General features: G+C 40.2%; 1 protein-coding gene across 2 annotated transcripts in view; it reads right to left on the reverse strand.

Annotated features, from left to right (window-relative positions):
* Positions 1 to 18,626, reverse strand: part of mfsd14bb (major facilitator superfamily domain containing 14Bb) — a 22,035-nt gene extending 3,409 nt beyond the window's left edge. Inside the window, exons 1-8 of one of the 2 annotated variants that reach the window (XM_034691940.1) lie at positions 18,203 to 18,626; positions 13,441 to 13,527; positions 9,431 to 9,493; positions 9,204 to 9,331; positions 4,427 to 4,541; positions 2,036 to 2,254; positions 1,606 to 1,719; positions 388 to 459 (exon numbers count right to left, since the gene is read on the reverse strand). In XM_034691940.1, coding sequence (XP_034547831.1) covers positions 388 to 459; positions 1,606 to 1,719; positions 2,036 to 2,254; positions 4,427 to 4,541; positions 9,204 to 9,331; positions 9,431 to 9,493; positions 13,441 to 13,527; positions 18,203 to 18,259 — 855 coding nt within the window. In that variant the 5' untranslated portion in view covers positions 18,260 to 18,626. Of the gene's footprint in view, positions 1 to 387; positions 460 to 1,605; positions 1,720 to 2,035; positions 2,255 to 4,426; positions 4,542 to 9,203; positions 9,332 to 9,430; positions 9,494 to 13,440; positions 13,528 to 18,187 lie in introns of both variants that reach the window. The other variant, XM_034691939.1, reaches the window with a different exon arrangement.
* Between the last annotated feature and the right edge of the window lie 971 nt (positions 18,627 to 19,597).

Raw genomic sequence — 19,597 nt, forward strand, 5'->3', positions numbered from 1 at the left:
CACGGGGATTTAAATAAATAAAATGATGATGAAAAGTTGAAATAATAAACCCCTGAATATGTCGGCATGGCTATGCATGTGAGATAATTGTAATCAAATAATAATAAATAACTGTACTAATGTTGAACCCCCCCCTCCACCGTATGTGTACCGTATGGAAACAAGGCCCTCTTTGTTTTTATGGTTTTTATTGTTTTATTTGTTTGTTTGTTTTTTGCTTCTTGTTTTGTGTTTTAGTATCATTTTATATCTGGTGTTTTCTTCCTGTCATCGTCTTTCTTGTTCTTTGGGAAAAATAAATAAGTAATAAAAATAAATAAATGAATAAATAAATAATAACCCACAAAATAAATTCTGTATGATTGTTTGACCTGGTCGTTTGTGTACCTGAGCGACTATCGAGAGGATTCCCACCATGGCGATGAAGCCAGCGATGGCAGCATGTGAGAACTCGATCACCTGAAACACAGAAAAGAACATCCTCATGCTGCGAGACGTACACAAAAAAAAACACTTTTCAGAAGCTGATGAAGACACCGACATGTTTATGAAATAATCAAACTACACTGGATCAAAACAAACAACAACAACAACAATCATGAAAAAACAAGGCTGTTACTTAAAGGTGACATATCATGCAAAATCAACTTTTTAATGGTTCTCTACCTGAAATCTGTGTCCCTGTCTACAAACCCCCTGAGAATGAAAAGAATCCATTCTGCCCCTGTTCTGATTTCTCCACCTTTCTGTAAATGTGTGCTGAAACCAGCCGTTTCAGTTTTCAGTGTTTTTCATACGTCACAACGCCATCCGGTCTGTAACAGGAAGTCAGAGCTCGGAGCTTGTTCAGCCCATAGACTGTATAAAATACAACTCAACCCCTCCTCTGTTTTTCATTCCCTGCACACGTGTGCTAACAAGGAGCTTAGGAGGGAGGCATGCTAGTTGTAGGCTGTCTTAATAAACACAAAGGTCGGTTTTACTCCCCACGTCTGCAGATTTGAAGATCTAGTGGAGGATTTTTATTTATCATGGTAAAGTGCTAGCGCTAGTTAGCATAACCACATAGCTACATGTCGTAGCTGTGTACCAAGACACACGTCGACATACTGACAAATAAAACAACAAGAAACACTAAATCTGTGACCAATCCTTCAGAAAGGTCCTGCTGCAGGCGCCTCTCCATCAGAATCAGTTTCTGGATCAGATTCAGAGGGTTGAAGTAACGCGGGTCTGTGAGCAGCCGTGTATATTCAGCCAACATGTAAACATTAGATCAACGTGCTGGAGAGCCGAGGGCACATCCACTTCCTGAGGGGGCGTGGTCAGAGAGAAAACAGACTGTTCTGAGGAGGACTGAAGAAGAGGGTTTTTCAGGCAGACCAAATTTTTGATTGTTATTGATGAAAAGAGCGTGATATGTCACCTTTAATATTTCATCAAATTAATATCACAAAATCTTCATCATCAATAACATTCTTTATGGAGATTAATGTGAATCATGAATAATAACTTGATGATGATGTCACAAGAAAGCAAACACTCCTGACTCTGTGTGTGTGTGTGTGTGTGTGTGTGTGTGTGTGTGTGTGTGTGTGTGTGTACCTGTCTCAGGTAGAGGAAGAAGCTGGAGTACTGTCCGGCCTCGGGCAGGTAGGACAGGAACACCGTGACACAGATCAGCAGCACTGTACTGTCTTTCCCCACACGACGCAGAGACTGAACACACACACACACAGAGACAAGGAGGTCAACACAGCTCATCAATACACCGTCAATCAATCAGCTGATCGTCTGACAGCTGGAGGACTGTTGGTACAAAGCTCCTGAAGAGATCAGAGCAGGTTTAGAGAGATGTCTGTGTGTCACAACAAGTGTGTTAAATCATGGAGTGATAAAAACACGGCACTCTGACAGATTTCCTTTTGGGGCGTGTGACCCTTTGACCTGTTGTGTGACGAGGTCAGCTCCAAACAAACCACCCGTGACCTCCGACCTTTGACCTCTCTCTGTATCACTGAGTCTATAAACTCACAGCAAAGGGGTCGGCCTGCTCCCAGGAGATGGGGAAGCCCCAGGACGTCAGCCGCATCTTGTCCGGCAGCGACTCGGGGACGACAAAGAACACAAAGGCGATGTCGGCCACCGCCACCACCGTGGCGACCAGGACCACCAGGCTGTCCCCGTACTTATCAGACAGGAAGTCCCCGATCGCCGGGCTCGTCACCAGACTGGCGGCGAAGGTTGCAGAGACCTAAAACAACAAACAACAATAAATCATAGAGATAAACATGATTCTGAAGAGTGGATAGTTCTCCTGATGGCAACAGGAAATGTATTTGATAGAACAAGTCCAGAAGAAGCTAAAAAATCCATCTGAAATATACTTTTATTTTGAAAAGACTAAGGTAGATTTCACAGAGTGAGTAAAATAAATAAACTACAAGAAAATACAGATTCAAAATATTCTTGATGTCTTAAATTACTGATTAGTCCCATGTTTGCAGCCTTCATTGATCTTCATTAATACTGTAGAGCTCAAAATTAATCACACACTGCCGTCCAGCAGGTGGCAGCAGAGAGTCGGCCCTGTAGCTGCTGCTGCTGTTATGAGACTGGATGTGTTTCCATGAAGACACTGAAAGTTAACAAGCCTGACTTTCTCTGACAAGTTGTTTTTATTCTGTGTAGACATAAAGCTTCTGGATTATGGAGGTCATGTGACCACGTGGCACTGAAGCAGGTAGTGAGTGTCCCAGGCGATGACAGTTATAACTTATTAGAGGACTTTTTAAACTTCACTTCGTAAGGACGTCAAAGTCACAGAGCATTGTTTGTTTGTTTGTTTGTTTGTTTGTTTGTTTGTTTGTTGCTGGAAATCGTCTCATTTATTTTCTGTGTATTTTTCACGCTGCACCACGAGATCGTCGACATCAGGCAGACGCATGGACTCTTTCAGGACCAGCAGTCACATCGCATGAAATGAGACATAAAGAGCGGGACATGCAGGACACCACTGTCCACCTGAGACATCATGCTGGGTTTCTATTGGTAGCTGACTCATTACGTCCGTCTTTAGTGTTACTATCACTGTCAGGACCAAACATCACGTCCTCATACTTTAACAGAAAGGAGGATGTTAGTCTGATCAGTGGCGACTGTTGGAGTCAGGTATTGCAGGGGTTCCCAATGTTTTCAGCCCACGACTCCCAAAATATAGGTGCCAAAGTCTTGTGACCCCCACTGTCCCTCAGAGTGATTTAATGTGGCTTCATTGAACTGGTCTGCAGAAAATTAGCTTACCTACATGAGCATGTGTCTGTGTTTCCTGTGCCGCTATGAATCAACCTGCTGCTACTGATGCTTTTGATAAGATAAGATAAGATAGTCCTTAAATCGTCCCACACATGGGGAAATGTAAGTGTCACAGCAGCTAAGGAGACAGTGCAAAATAGTATAAAGCAAACAAGAGCCTATAAAATATCAATTATTAAAAATGTATTAGCAATTAAAATTAAAGAGGTAAAAATAAGCATACCTTAGAATATATATATATATATATATATATATATTTATTTATTATTGGTTATAGAGTCTGACCACTGCAGGAAGAAATTGTTCACGAACCCTGAACTTAGGAGTCATCTGGCAAAAATAAAGGCAGAAAACTCTTTTTTCAAGGTTTTATTTCAAGGTTAGCTATTATTTTTGCTGATATTTTTTACTTTAATGGGTAAATGTACTATTTTTAGATAATAATTAATAAAAAAAACATTCTGGAAGACATCTCACGACCCCCCCATTTGTGTTTCGCGACCCCCCCAAGGCGTCCCGACCCACACTTTGGGAACCCCTGGTGTATTGTGCCTGCGTGAGGCTGAACAGCTGATCACTGCATGCTCTGTTCAAAGGAGCCGTTGCTTCCTGCGTGTGTGTTCATGTATTAACACAAAGCAGCTCTGCTTCTTTGATTCTCTTTATTCATCGAACAATTGAAGCTTTTGGTGGTCTCATGCTGTGGTCACATGACCTCTGTGCCACGCAGATTAACAAAACTACCACAGGTCCAAATTTATGCACATGTTTGCTAGAGTCAAAAACACAACGACTCCTTTATACGGTAAAAACTCAACTCTAACAGAGACCAGAATGCACTGCAGCAGCTCGGATCAGTGTCTTCAGGAGTCCATCTGCAGTGTTACTTCCTGTCCTGACCCTGCTCCACTGCGGACCTCCATAATAGCAGGAAACACAATGAACCAGCTCTTAGAACACAGAGCAGGACCTGCATTATACTCACAACATGCTGTTACAGTAAGTGCGTGGTCTGCCCTCACAGCCTTATATCACTGCAGTGGTTTATTAGAGCACCACATCAAACCTCTGTGAAAGCTTCTTTCTGTTTGTGAATGAGCGGCATAGTTACCAGTCCGTAGGCCGTGCTCCTCTCATGCTCCTCTGTTATGTCGGCGACGTAGGCGAAGATCACCGAGAAGGTCACAGCGAAAATCCCCGAGACTGAGATCAGAGCGAAATACCACCTGCACACACAAACACATGGAGAAAGACCGGCTCAGACACACTGAACACACTCTGAACACTGAAACAGACTCAAGTAAAGACAGGTTACTGCATGCAATCAAAAGAGTAGAGTCATCCTGGTTTGGTAGTTCTCTCTCTTACACCCTGCCTTCACACTCAAACAGGCCCTGCTTGTTCTTAAACAACACTGCTCAGTTATGATTCCCCACAGAGGATCAGGATCAGCTGTTTCTCGCTCTGTTGACTCATCTCATACTGCAAATTCAAGACTTACCTTTTTAGTCTCACTTTGAACTCAGTCTTATTCCATCTTACTTTATTAACTCATTATCTAGCTCACATTTTAAAGTCATAAACTGTCTTATTTGAAATGATTATAGAAACATTTATATAATCTATTTAGTTAGTTCTTGAATCTGTGGTGGATTATTTCATTATTTATTTAGTTATTAAATAGATCTTATCATCTTAGGAGTTTTACAGCTCACCTCTCAGAATTTTAATATTTTATTCTGTTTGCCTTTGCTGTATTTACTTTTAGTGTAGCATCTTTGTTTATTTAACTGGTCTAATCTTTTAATATCTTATTTATTTTAACTTGGTGAGTTTAATTTCCCATCTTGAGTTTTAACATCTTATTTTATCTCCAATGATCCGTCAGCAACTTCTTTTCTTTTTTAGTATTTATTATTATTATAACTATTATTATTTTTACCGTTATTATTTCAATATATTATTAAATTTAAATATATTATTATATTACTATTATTATTTCAATTTATAATTATTATTATTACTAGTATTATTTAAATATATTGTTATTAAACTGTATTATTATTATAAGTATTATTTAAATACATAATTATTAAAATGTGTTGTCATCATTACTATCATTTGAATGTATTCTTATTTTTATTACTATTATTATTTTAATGTATTATTAGTATTTTCATTATGACTATTATTATTTTCATTTATTATAATAATCATTATTATTGTATTTATTATTATTATTACTATTATTACTTTTTATATTATGATAATTGTTATTGTTATAATTATTATGACTATATCATTATTATTTTATTTTATATAGGAGCCCCCTATCCATGTGCAAAGTTAAGAACATAATATATTTTATATATTATGTTCTTAACTTTGCACATGGATAGGGGGCTCCTATCTTTTTATTGTATTTAAAATATATTTAATTTAATTACTCCTATTATTACTTCTGTGTACAGCACTTTGTGTTACAATGTTATTGTATGAAAAGGGCTTTACAAATACGTCTGATTGATTGTGATTCAGATTTTAAATCTTGATACTGTTTTAACACTGGGTGTTTAATTCACCGGTAATATAAATATTTATGACATAAAAGCATGTTTTTATTGGGCTGAGTAAGAACTAGAAAAGTCTTCTTACTGTGTTTAATTCATAGAATAATAATAATAATAATTCATAGAACTTATATAGCGCTTTTCTTAGTACTCAAAGTCGCTTTACATAAGATGAAAACTAAAGAAAGAAAATAAAACACATAAATAAAAACAAACAAAACAGGGACAGAGGTGGGGCGGGGGGAGAGGTCATGTGTGGTATGCTTTTTGGAACAGGTAGGTCTTGAGGTGGTTTTTGAAAGACAGGAGAGAGTCAGAGTTACTGATGTGTGGAGGGAGAGAGTTCCAGAGAGTGGGGGCAGAGATGGTAAAGGCTCTTGTTTGTGATCAAAGCAGCTAAAGAGGCTTTTAAGTAGTTTTAAAACCATCTGTTCTTCCTTCTCTGCACTAAACGATTCTCACAATGTTCATGAATGCTTTTATATGGTGCATTAAAAACAATCATAATAAGACATTCATGAAGAAACACAGACTCTCAGATAAAGTGTGGTTTGTTCCATCAGAGTGAGAGCTGATTCTCACTGCTCAGACTTCCTGTTTATCCTCAGCCTCTCTCCAGTGAGGAGGTGAGATGTAAAACCCTCCAAACCAACAGAGAGCTAAACACCTTTTATTGATGCACTTGTCTGCATGATGAGGAGACAAAGAACAAAGAACAAAGCTCCTCCATGGTGTTTCCTGAGTATTGTCTTTCTCTGCCTTCAGGACTAAAGCTCAAACCATGAGACTGACCTTGTGTGTTTAACATCAGACGGTCTCGTACAGATACAGGGAGCTGAAGATTGCAGACCAAATGTTCTGATCACTCACAGAGATGTTACTACAGCCTGTTTCTTTCACTGAGAGCTCTGGGAATGCTCTGCAGTCAAACGGGCCTGTGTGTGAGCAGCAGGAGAGCAGTGTGTGTTTCACTGCTGAGGCCGTTCCTGCTCGTCCGCTCACATGAACAACATGTGACGGTTTAAACTCCAAAAAGCTGCAGCAGCGCCTCCTCTGACTCTGCCAGCTCTGAGCCATCATCTGAGCTCCCTCTGAGCAGCATGTGACTGGACACAGTGAAGAAACGGGACACGACAGAGTTAGAGCTAAAATCACTGAAAAGCGCAGTGTGTTCAAAGTCTCAGAGCTTCACTGTGACACAGCTCGGTCTGTGCAGTGAGTGGCCTGATTCTGGATCTAAAGGAATCTTTATTATAAAAAGGAGGTCAGGTGAAAGTTCCTGCTGAGGTGTGCATGGTGACAGAATCAGCACAGAGTCCCTCCCTCTGTTCTCTGACTGTGAGAATTAAAGCCAATGCAGAAGTGTTAAAAACTGCAGTTCCTCGAGCGTCCTCCTGAGGCTGGCTCTGGAAGTACCGGAAACCACATACACAACAAAGGAACATTTCGTCCTAGAGTTCCGGGGTCTTTTAGCCCCCAGAACTACTTTCCCCTGAACTAAAAGGTTCCTGTGCCCCCATTGTTGTCTGTGTTTCGAACGCGGGGCTGAAGTCCCAGGTAGATTGTGCAAATCAGGCCAGTGATGTATGGAGAAAAAACAAGTACACTACACCACCAGACCAGTAGAGGGCAGTAACACAAAGAGGAATGCCATTCAGCACAGATGACACCATAGAAGCAGACGGACAGGCAGGTATCATTATGAGCAACACAACAGTTAGCCTGTTAGCATGAAGAGACTCAGCTGGCGCTGTTTTAGATGGTGCTATATTTCATCACAGATGGATTCACTGAATCAACACGTGAGAGGAGATAAGCGCGAGTAGCAAAGATGTTTCAACACGGCTTTAAAATCCTTTTGAACTCAAAAAGCCGTGGCAGAGATCAGACGGTGTTTTGGTTTAAACGGCGACCCTGTTAACTGGAGACTCTCAGCCGGATGCATCCCTCATAAACGTCTTTAGACGATCATTAAATATCTGATGAGGATATTGAATCTTAAAACTCTCTCTGTGTTTCAACAGCTGTGTAAACTCCACAAACACTGACACGTTCAGCCGAAGGTCTCCAGTTTACAGGGTCACTTTTAAAACCGGAACACCGGGAGGAGAGACGCATTCACGGTGGGCTGAGAGAAGACTACTGTTACAAGCTGCTAAATCAAGGGAATCACAGCTTCTTCTTTTGAAAAGTACACACACATACAAAAAAGATAGAACAAATAAAAACTAATGAAAGAAAGAGAAATCAAGAGAATCACAGATGGAATAAACAATGACTGTGAATAGTGTTTCTGAAAAATTTGAAAAAAAAATTTGAAAAAAAAATTTGAAAAAAAAATTTGAAAAAAAAATTTGAAAAAAAAAAAGAAATTTAATTTTGAAAAAAGAAAAAAAGATGACCAAAAAATTTGAAAAAAAATTGATTTTTTTTTTTTTTAAATCTCGAAAAAAAAAAAATTTGAAAAAAAATTTGACAAGAAAAATCTCGAAAAAAAAAAAAATGAAAAAAATTTTGACAAAAAAGTTGACCCAGTTCCTGTCAAAAAAATTAATTTTCCTCAAATTTGAAATTGTGCTCCAAAACAGAAAAACATGAACACGGCCGGTGTTTTGGTTTAAACAGCGACCCTGTTAACTGGAGACTCTCAGCCGGATGCATCCCTCATAAACGTCTTTAGACCATCATTAAATATCTGATGAGGATATTTTGAAATCTTAATAAAAACTAAACTAGTTTGCATTCCCAGGAACTCCCTCTGTGTTTCAACAGCTGTGTAAACTCCACAAACACTGACACGTTCAGCTGAAGGTCTCCATATTACAGGGTCACTTTTAAAACCGGAACACCGGGAGGAGAGAGGCATTCACAGTGGGCTGAGAGAAGACTACTGTTACAAGCTGCTAAATCAAGAGAATCACAGATGTGTGTGATGTTATTGTGGACGGAGGGTGGAATAAAAACACTGAGGTTAATCTACCAATCAGACACATTCAGCATTGCAGGCCCCGCCCCCTGAAAGTCTCAGGGCTTCTTGAAAAGTACTACCCCCCTAGCAGGGGCTTTTTAGGGGGGAGATTATCTACCCCTGAACTAAATTTAGACCCTGGGTCCACCGGTCGAAACGCATGTAGTTCAGGGGTAAAGTCCCTCCAGTTCTTCTTCAATCACCTGTCCTCCATAAACACACACACACACACACACACACACACACACACACACACACACACACACACACACACACACACACACACACACACACACACACACACACACACACACACACACACACACACACACACACAGTGTCTGACTCACCATGGGCTGATCCTCATGAAGGGGATGGGGGCGCAGGTGAAGAACACCGTCATGAGGAGGAAGGACTTCCTGCCCCAGATGTCTGACAGAGCGCCGATGAGAGGAGCCGACAGGAACGACAGGAAGCCCTGAGGAGGATCAGAACGACATTTTGAGATCACATTTTTAGTGTCGTTAACCTTTCATGAGCACGAACACAACCGGCGCTTAGATTCTGCAGGTCTCACCTTGACGCCCTGAACCAGGCCGTTCATCAGGAAGGTGTGCTGAGGGAACGTCTCATGGAGGACCTGAAACGACCACACAAGGTCATTAAAGTTATTTACCGTCTCGGTGTTTGCACACGCACTCAGCAAACAAGCGTGCAGAGAGCATCGTAATAAACGAGTGGTGTGGCTAAATAAGAAAACACAGCATCATTAATCTTGTCCCATAATGTTCCTGCTTTGTTCAGCTGATACAGACCGCTGAGTCAGCGCCAGAGCTGCAGAGTTCAGCTGCAGGAGGACACGCTGACTGAACCCTCACCTTGTTCAGTAACACATCTATTTATCACTCTCACCCTGAAACAGAAGTGACGGCGTGTACGTGAGGGGACTCTGACATTTTGGATCTTCAGTTCATTTCTTTGGACGGAGCAGGAATGGTTGTACGAGGTGTGTGTTAGCATGCAGAGCAGAAGCAGGAGGCATTAAAGGTCCTCATGATTTAAATAAGGCAGACGGAGCCCAAAAGTGACTTCATGAAGCAGGATGATCATTGGTTATTATGCCTTTTCCCTTTAACAGTGGAACCATAATAAGGTCTACATGTCACAGGAGGATCCTCAGCTCTGGTCTTGCAGGTGTTGATGGTTCAGACACAGATTCACTGATGAGCTCTGTTCACCTTGTTTACTGCTGACAGACCGGTTTCAGGGTCCGGGAGGCGCACGCCTTCTCTACTTTAAAGAGTAGGCTTCAAACTTTCATTTTTGACAAAGCTTATAGTTAGAGCTGGATCAGGCTTGGACCAGCTCTTAGTTATGCTGCTATAGGCTTAGACAACCAGGGGGCACTGACACAATGGGATCCAGTCTTCCCCTCTCTCTGCCTGTCTCTTACTGTAACTCTTCCTGTCCCATTAAAGTTACTAACCGTCGACCTTTCTGGAGTCCCTGAGCTCCCTTGTCTCGTAGGTTCCTCTGGATCTCTGCTGCTGTGGACGTGCCAGACTCCAGCTGCTACAACTACTACTATCCGTCTCCCCACTATCATCTCTCTCTCTCTCTTCCTCTCCCTCTATCCCTCTCTCCAACACGGTCTCAGCAGATGTGTGTCTAACATGAGTCTGGTCCTGCTGGAGTTTTCTGCCTGTTAAAGGAAGTTTGTCCTTGCCACTGTAACTTGCTAAATGCTGCAAAGTGCTCTGCTCGTGGTGGATTAAGATGAGATCAGACTGAGTCCTGTCTGGAAGATGGGACTGGATATGATCCTGTCTTGATGTTGGGTCTTTGTTAATAATAGAACATAGAGTACGGTCTAGACCTGCTGTTTGGAAAGAGTCTGAGGAGAACGTTTGTTGTGATTTGTCGATGTATAAATAAAGATTGATTGATTCCTACACTTCACACGGACACATGTAGACTATTTGGCAGTAAGGAATTGTGTCCTATTGTGATGAAGGCAGGACATATTTGAACATCCTGTCCTGCAAACACCTCACACACGGGCCTTCAAATATTTGCTCTGCCACATTCCTGATGATTGACACGATGACGTAAGGAGGTTAATTTACCTGTGACGGTGCACGCTGACATTCAGGTGATTCTCTTTCAGGACTCTAGAGCAGCGAGCTCCTGACTCAATCACCTGAACAACATAACCCTTCAAAATGAACCAAGAACTGGACTTCCTGAATGTGAATCCTGGTTTCACCTGTCCCGGGTTTCTCGTTTCAGTCTGATTCTTGAATAATCCGGGACAGGCATCGTGACTTTCAACTTTCCACAAATCGTTTTCCCACAACCAGCAAACATCTGATTCATCTCATGTTCATCTTGCAGCGGCACACAACAGTGGCTGTTTTCACTGGTCCATTTCATGTGATAGGTTTAAAGTTCTCAATACGGCGTAATCAGATTATAATCCAGCGTTTTATGATATGAAATGCAGCACGGAGAGCCGCTGCTTCAATTTCAAGGGCTGGCAGATGAAGGAAACACTCACAGAATAATGTGTGCACTGATTACTGTTGTGTTTCTGTCCTTCATACCTCATTCTGTGTGAAAAATAAACTCCCTTAAAAGGCTGTTAAAATCTAATCTGAGACATCTGGAGTCTGGTCTTCATCCAGAGTCAGTGTCCACCTCCTCTGCATCCACAGGACCCAAAATAAAGGACTTCTATTTCTTGCTGTGAGCGAGTCTGAGCGCCGCGTGACGACTTAAGAAGTGAGACAGATTACACAGAAACTTTTAATGTTCATTAAATCATGTGAGCATTGAATAAAGAAACACTTGAATTGATCCTCTGATAACCGAACTGAGGAATGCTGAGACTCCAAAAATCTGATTGTGTACGAGAAGCGGTTCACACACACACACACACACACACACACACACACACACACACACACACACACACACACACACACACACACACACACACACACACACACACACACACACAAACTCAAACTGTTCTCTTCAGAAGGTTCCTCAGAGAAGTCTATGTCAGATTCATGTTGGGTTCTTAAACTGCAGAACGGTTCTCACCTGTGTTCTTAAAGTGACGAATGCCATGTCCTCGTAAGTTTGAAGCTTGTGCTCAATGTTCCTAATTAGCATAGATATACGGCCCTTAAATGCCCTTATAAGGGCATGACACTGCAGGGCCACAAACATTAAATGGATTGCTGATCAGGTGATTACCTGAGGTGATTATTAGTACTGATCATATCAATGCACCCACTAACTTATGTATGTCAGCACAATATTGGGATTGTCTGTAGTGTGTTTGTTGTATGTCTTTTAGTATGTTGATGTTGATGTTGTTGTTGTTGTTGTTGTTGTTGTTGTTTCTTGTCTGTTGCCACTTTATTTGTGGGAAATTGGGCCCCCTATTAAATGCTTTAAATAGCTTCTTGGGGTCACCTCTTTCCACACATCCAACCTTTGTGAAATGTGTACTGAATATATATATAGATGTATATTTGTGATGATGTGTGTGAATTAAGTAAACTAAAACTAAACCACCTGTTTTGGCAATTTTTTAAAAAGTGTTGTTGAGGGCCGCAGACTAACCAATAACTATTTATGTTTTATTTTTTAAATTATAATTATTATTATTTTGTTTAATTATTATAATAAATATTTTTAAATGATTACAAATATTTTTTTATTAATATTAATATTATTATAATTTTTTTTTTACTATATATATATGTTTTTTCTATTTTTCTTCCACTTTATTTTGCTATTTATTTATACATATATTAATTTTTGTACACTTCTCTATATAATTAAAATCTTAATATAATCTGAACTATTATTATTAGTTTTTAAATTACTATTATTATTCAAAATTTATATTTTTTAATTATTTTTGTATTTATTTTTTTCCTTATTTATTCATTTTCCACTTTATTTTGCGAATTATTTATACATATTTTAATTTGTATGCACTTCTCTTTATAATAACATTATTAATACAATCTTGATTGTGCTCTGGACTCTGAAACAGTGGTTGGGCTTTTTGAAGTGAAACACAAACAAGATGAATTAATTGAAATAAACTTTATCGCCTCAGTAGTGAATACAAACTAATATATTCACTTATATCACTCACCTTCATCAGAAACGCTGCGCTCTAACCCGACAGGACGCACAGCAGATGAAGCCAAATAAAAAGTGTGATCTCTAATCTGAAGGAAAGTTTCCTGACACAGACTTCTCTCATCTTCTGTTCAATAACTGATACGATTGGACAGATTTGATTCTAAAAGCTGTGAAATGATTGACATGTGACGGATCAGTCATTGTATTTAAAGGTGAGTGATTGATCGTGAGGATATATCACTGACATGTCGGCACTCAAATGTGCGCAAGTGTTCTTTTATTTTGTTCAAATCCCAGATAAGAGAAGTTAAGAACGGTTAATGATTGAGGCCGAGTGCACTTGACTTTCACTTTAATAATCCATGTGTGTGTGTGTGTGTGTGTGTGTGTTGATGCTGAAGATCAGGTGTGTTCACTCACTGTCAGCATGGGCGTGGTCAGCAGCCCCCAAGCGAAGAACTCCAGGAAGATCACCACCACCGCATGAGTCACTCTGGCTCGGCCACGCTGCGGCGGGAAGAGAGGCAGAGACATTAAGCACTCGTCTGTAGAAACAAACCTCACATCCTGTTCTCAACATCCACTCCTCACATCCTCTACCAGCAGCTCACTCTGACATGATGACTGAACGATCACACACTCCACCTCTCTGCAGTTTGGGGGGGATCTGAACGTGTGCAGAAGTTCTACTGGAGACTTAAAGGGAGGCCGCTGCATGGATGTGTCTGCAGGGTCAGTTTTGGCTTGTTGACGAATTTGGTCTTATCAGCAAACACTCAGGCACTCACAAACCACATTTATCTTTTGTGTTGTATCAAGTTTATGAGGAAGAGCTTCAAAACATAAAAACAACATCAGGTCTGTTGTGGCTCAGATTATGTAATGTAGTGTCCTGCAGCCAGATCGGCTAACACGGGACTATCACCACATCCGTGTCCAGTCCGTCTCCAATCTGCTGCGGTCCGGCTCCAACCTGCCAGATCAGAGACACAGCCGGAATGCAACGGAGCGGATCCAGTGGAAGTTAACACATTGACTAGAATAGAAACCTATCAGATCCGGAGCCATGACGGACCGGAGACGGGTCTGACATGTCACCAAACACTCTTTCTTTACTTTAGTTCACTGAGTTTCCTTCTCATCCTTTCATTCTGACATCTCTGTTTCTGGTTGGTCTTAAAGGCCTCCATGCTTCACACCCTGCATGGCGTGAACATCCCTTTCATGGGATTGGTCACATAGATTCACAGCTGTTAGTGATGCATAATGATGATGTTTCCAGCTCATTAAAGAGTCATAAAGCAGAGACTGAATCAGCATTAAACCTGAGCGTGTTTACGACTCCAGCAGAGTGAAATAAAATGAGCAGCTTTACTATCTTCTTCCTGTCACTCTCTTTATGTCTCTGTAACTTCTCTAAATAAATCACCACGCAGCGCTGTGGCTTCAAAAGTGAAAAAAGAGGAAGTGGCCAGACTGGGTTTAATAAAGACACAACAGCAGGTCAGTCTGTTCGATCAGATGGGTGTGAAGTTCCTGTGATGTCAAAATGAAACGACCTCAGAGTGAGGGGGGTTCACTGGAAATGAATCTGAAACTGTTCTCTGAATGTTAAACACATCAACTGTTTCTGAAGCTTCTCCAGTGTAAGTCTTCTCATGTTCCTTAGTTTTATTTTAAACTAAATATCTCTGGAACAACCTCCCTGAGGAGATCTGATCAACAACGTCTTTATCCTCTTTTGAAAACACATTTTTATTGATGCAAATTTACAGGAAGTGTCACCTGAGCGTGTTTTCATCAAGAGGTTTTTATTATTTATTAGGCACCATCACTGGCAAAATGTTATCATTTTTATTTCAGATTTTTTTCTGATTGAATTGATTTTGTATGATTTTTTGGTATTTTCTATATTCCTGATATTTAATTGATTTGATCTTATAATTTGTTTTCATATTTTTATGTTTTTAATAGCTTTTTAATTTGTGATTTTTTAAATTGATTTGATTGTATAATTGTATGTTTTGATATTTTTAAATATATTATTTATATTTCTGTCTTTTTTTATTTTATAATTTTTTTTTATTTGTATATATATTTTAACAGTTTTTTTATTTGTGATTTTTTTGTTGATTTGATAATTTGTTTTTATATTTTTGTTTATTTATAAATATATTTTAAATATATTTTATATTTCTGATTTTTGATTGATTAATCTTTTTTAGTTGTTTTTTTATTCCTCCAAAATTGTTCTATTTCCTTTTATTTATCTTCTTCAATTTGGTCTTTTTTCTTTCTTATTGTAAAGCACTTTGTAACCCTGTTTGGAAACGTGCTGTATAAATAAAGATTATTATTATTATTATTATTATTATTATTATTATTATTATTATTATCATTATTATTATCTTTGGGTTTTAACTCTATGTCGGACTACATCAAAGGTACTTGAAGAAGACTTCCTGGTCTCAGAGAGTGTTAGCTGCAGCCTGCAGGCTCTGTTTGTGTGAAGATGATCGATCACATTCATATTCCGGTGGAAATGAACAGTTGGATCATGTTTACTGTCATTTACATGAAGCCTTCACTGAAGAAGCTGTGCCTTATTTATTACTTTACTGCTTCAGCATCAGCTCTAGTGGAAGCACTCAGTAAATAAAACTGCTCTGTTTAGGTCTTTGAATGTTAAACGAACATACAGGACGGACTAAATAATCAATAACATGCTGGTTAATCATTATTTACTGATGTGAGGGAGGACATTTGTGGACAAAAAACATGTGCTGATTACATATGACCTCAGGAGGGACATCTTTAGGACAACACTTTTCAATACTCACAATTAAATAAATGTGAATGGAGCTATCTGTCAGCTTCTCTCTCTCTCTCTCTCTCTCTCTCTCTCTCTCTCTCTCTCTCTCTCTCTCTCTCTCTCTCTCTCTTTCTCTCTGTGAAGGGTTGAATTTTTTTCTAACACAGCAATTATGAAGATATTGAGATTACTAGTCTTCCAATGAGAGACACAGCTGACTGCAGGAACACAGCAGCTGTTGGCTAGGAGGCTCAAACTCCGCCTCTTTACGTCACACTGGCTCCATAGAAGCAATATGGCTGCCGCCGACGAATGGTCTCAAAACAGCGCTTCAGAAACAGATGGGTGACGTCACGGATACTACGTCCATATTTTATACAGTCTATGATTCGGACACAAAAATATGCACGTCATGTCAATTAGGGATGGGTACCTTTCACATTTGAACCGATACGGTACCGATACCCGGTACCTGGGAATCGGTACCGTTACTCAACGGTACCAATTTTCAGTACTTTTGTGTTTTTATGTAGTAATAAATAATAATTTAAAAAAAATAAATCTCAAATCTGTTTAATTTTACATATTTATTTAATTTAACATGAAATGAACAGAAACAGGATTATATAGGTGATTAGATATATTAGCTGACACGTGCTCGTGGCGTCTAATTGCTCTTTCAGGAGTTTATCAATGAACACACGTGAACGCCTGCAGACGGGGAAAAGTCAGTTCTCCGTCTCTTTATAATAACAGACACACAACTTACATGTTGGGCATTCACGCACACAGGAACGGTTATAAACAGGGCAGGTAGTCAGAGCGAGAGGGTCAGTCTCAACCATAGACTGAATAAAATAAACTTAACCCTCCTGCAGCTCTGCCTCATGGTGAGTGCGTGCGCCCGTCAGCTGCAGGCTCCGTTTGGCGCGCTCCCATGCAGATGCAGAGAGCAGAGACGTCCACCCGGTCAGACTCTGACTTTATTACAGGGTGAAAGTATGGAAAACCGCCTCCTCTTCCACTCCCTCACAGTCACAGGGATGCGTTCAGGTACTAAAACATGGTACCTTTTGATTTTACGTGAGTCGGTACTTGGTAGAACCAACGGAATTCGGTCGGTACCTATAAAATCCTTCAAACTCCTCCCCTCCGGCAGGCGCTACAGATCACTGTGCGCCAAAACAACCCGCCATAAGAACAGTTTCTTCCCCCAGGCTGTCACTCTGATGAACACTAAACCATAACAGTGTCATACCTGTCAGATAAATACTCTCTGTAAATATACATGTAGATATACAATGCAACAATTCTCAAGCAGAATTCCATATTTCTATTTTTTGTATTATTTAACTTCTATTTTATAATGTAAAACTACCTCTGCAACTCACCACTGCACTTTATCATATTATTTTAGCCTGTACATATTAGTCAAGCTATTTGTTGTTTCTTTGTATTTATAGCTAAGGTTATTGTTATTATATTTTCATTTTATTTTTTATTGTAGTTCTTATTCTTATTCCTATTCTTATGCCTTGTACAAAGAGAGCACAGTTTACCAAAGTCAAATTCCTTGTGTGTTCAAACATACTTGGCGAATAAAGCTGATTCTGATTCTGATTCTGATTCTGATTCTGAATGCGGTACCCATCCCTAATGTCAATGACCCATATACAAGAACTTAAATAATATAATATCCACTGCCAAAATCTCACACTGAACTAAGTTCAGAACTTGAGAGCCCTGAAAGGTTAGTGTTATTGAAGGTATCTTATTTTTGTCCACAGGGGGCGCCACACTTCACCCAAACAGAAAGTTACTAACAGGAGCTTTAATGTTGTTTGTTCAGGAGACAGGTTGAGGTCAGGTGATTTAAGTGACGATGTAAAGAACTCAATGATGAAATGAGCGTGTTAAGAGTTGAATGGCTTTTTAAAGAAGCTGTAGTGCAAAAACACACAACTGACGTCGACACCTCCGTCACACGTTTGTTGTTCCTCTACCTGGTGAGAACAAAGTGTCTTAAGCTCACACCTGAGTCCTAACATAAAGGAGATAACTCCACAAAGGTAGATAATATTCAGACCGTTAAAGACCTGCTGTGACAGCCCTTAAGATTCAAACAGAGACCGTTAATTCAGTCATTTGGACGGTTAACGGCTCTCTCATGCTAGTTAGCTGGTTCAGCTAACAGCGTCAAACACAGTCAAATCCACAGCTCGAGACCATGTCCACTAAGAACTACACATCTGCTGTTACACAACTGTACCCCTCCACACCCCAAGAGCTGTCAGCCCTCTAGCTTTATTTCACGGGTCCAGGAGAACCACATTAGCCGACTAGTAGCTAACGAACCCCGGCTAGTCTCACCGGGCTCCGGACCAACATGATGTCGCTGGCCTCGGTCGCTGGTTTCTCCCGGTTCATCTCACATCTTGCCGGAACGATTTTCACATCCAGCTCGAATAAGTCCACATCCTCCAGACGTTTGTCCGTAAAGTCCAGGGTTTATAGAGACTGATCTGCTCCACCATGGAGTTTAGCTGGACCCGCTGCGGTAACGTAGAGGTAAACTGTGAGAGGGGGCTCGGCTTAGGGTTTTCACCAACATTCCTCTGCTCTGATTGTAATTTAACAGCCTGGTACTTTGTTTTCATCACAGGAGTGCGCTAAGTGGGCGGGGTTACATCAGCTACACGTTTAACTACGGTGAAGTAGTAAACACCGCCCTCAGGGGCTGCCTGTGATGTCTAAACGAGCGGCTTCCATCCGGCTCCCGGTTCCTCCTCCAGTGCATGTCACGTTGGCCTGTTGGCTGTTCCTGGATCAGCTCTTACACACGTCACAGTCTCAGACACACAGTGGAGGGAGAACATCACTGACTCTGGATCAGCTCTGATAGATCAGCTTCATGCTGTTTACAGCGAGAGCGCCCCCTGCAGGGCCGCCGCTCACACTACAATGCAGATAGTATTTTATTAGCTTAGCAGCATGTAATGCGAACACTGTGGTTTATTATGAAAATGTCATTGTGTAAGAATAATGAAATAGTCTTTAATATGAAGGGACTCTGCTCATTCTCTCATTCTAAGAGGGATCAGGTCCACATGTGGTCTCAGTATCTGGCAGGAGGAGACCGCTTCAGGGACCTCCACCACAGTCACACAGTTTAGCAAGCAGCAGAAAGGCGGGACTCGGCGGTGGAAGAATTTGAGGCTTGCAGACCCGCACAACAACCAGAGTCAAGACAACCAGCATGTTACATCTCACTTCCGGGTGCAGCCTTTCAGAATAAAGGCTGAGTTGTACAATTACAGTATATACCTGAAGCAGTCCATCAAAACAGAATTAGGACGACTCTCTTAAATGTTCCACAATTAAACCACACTATGTGAAACTTCTAACTTCACTTCAGATAACCAGGTCCATGTCATCATAGAACCCCCCCCCCCCCCCCCCCCCCAGAAAAGATATACAGTATCTTTGTATAACTGTTTTTTGTAAATATATGTAAATGTAATTATTTAGTTCTGTACATACTTTTCTTAAGATATGCTACTTTACTTTTTTAGTTGCTAATATTTCTCTAATAATTACTATTTTATATGCTCTTGTCTACTTTATATTGTTGTGCACTTTGTATATATATTTTATTCATTTACACATAACAAACACAGAACAAGACAGCACAGACGTAGTCAAATTAATTAAAAAAATAAATATATATAAACATATAAAAACATAATAACATATATCATATCAGAT

The sequence above is a fragment of the Notolabrus celidotus genome, chromosome 9, assembly GCF_009762535.1.
Source record: "Notolabrus celidotus isolate fNotCel1 chromosome 9, fNotCel1.pri, whole genome shotgun sequence".
Taxonomy (NCBI): domain Eukaryota; kingdom Metazoa; phylum Chordata; class Actinopteri; order Labriformes; family Labridae; genus Notolabrus; species Notolabrus celidotus.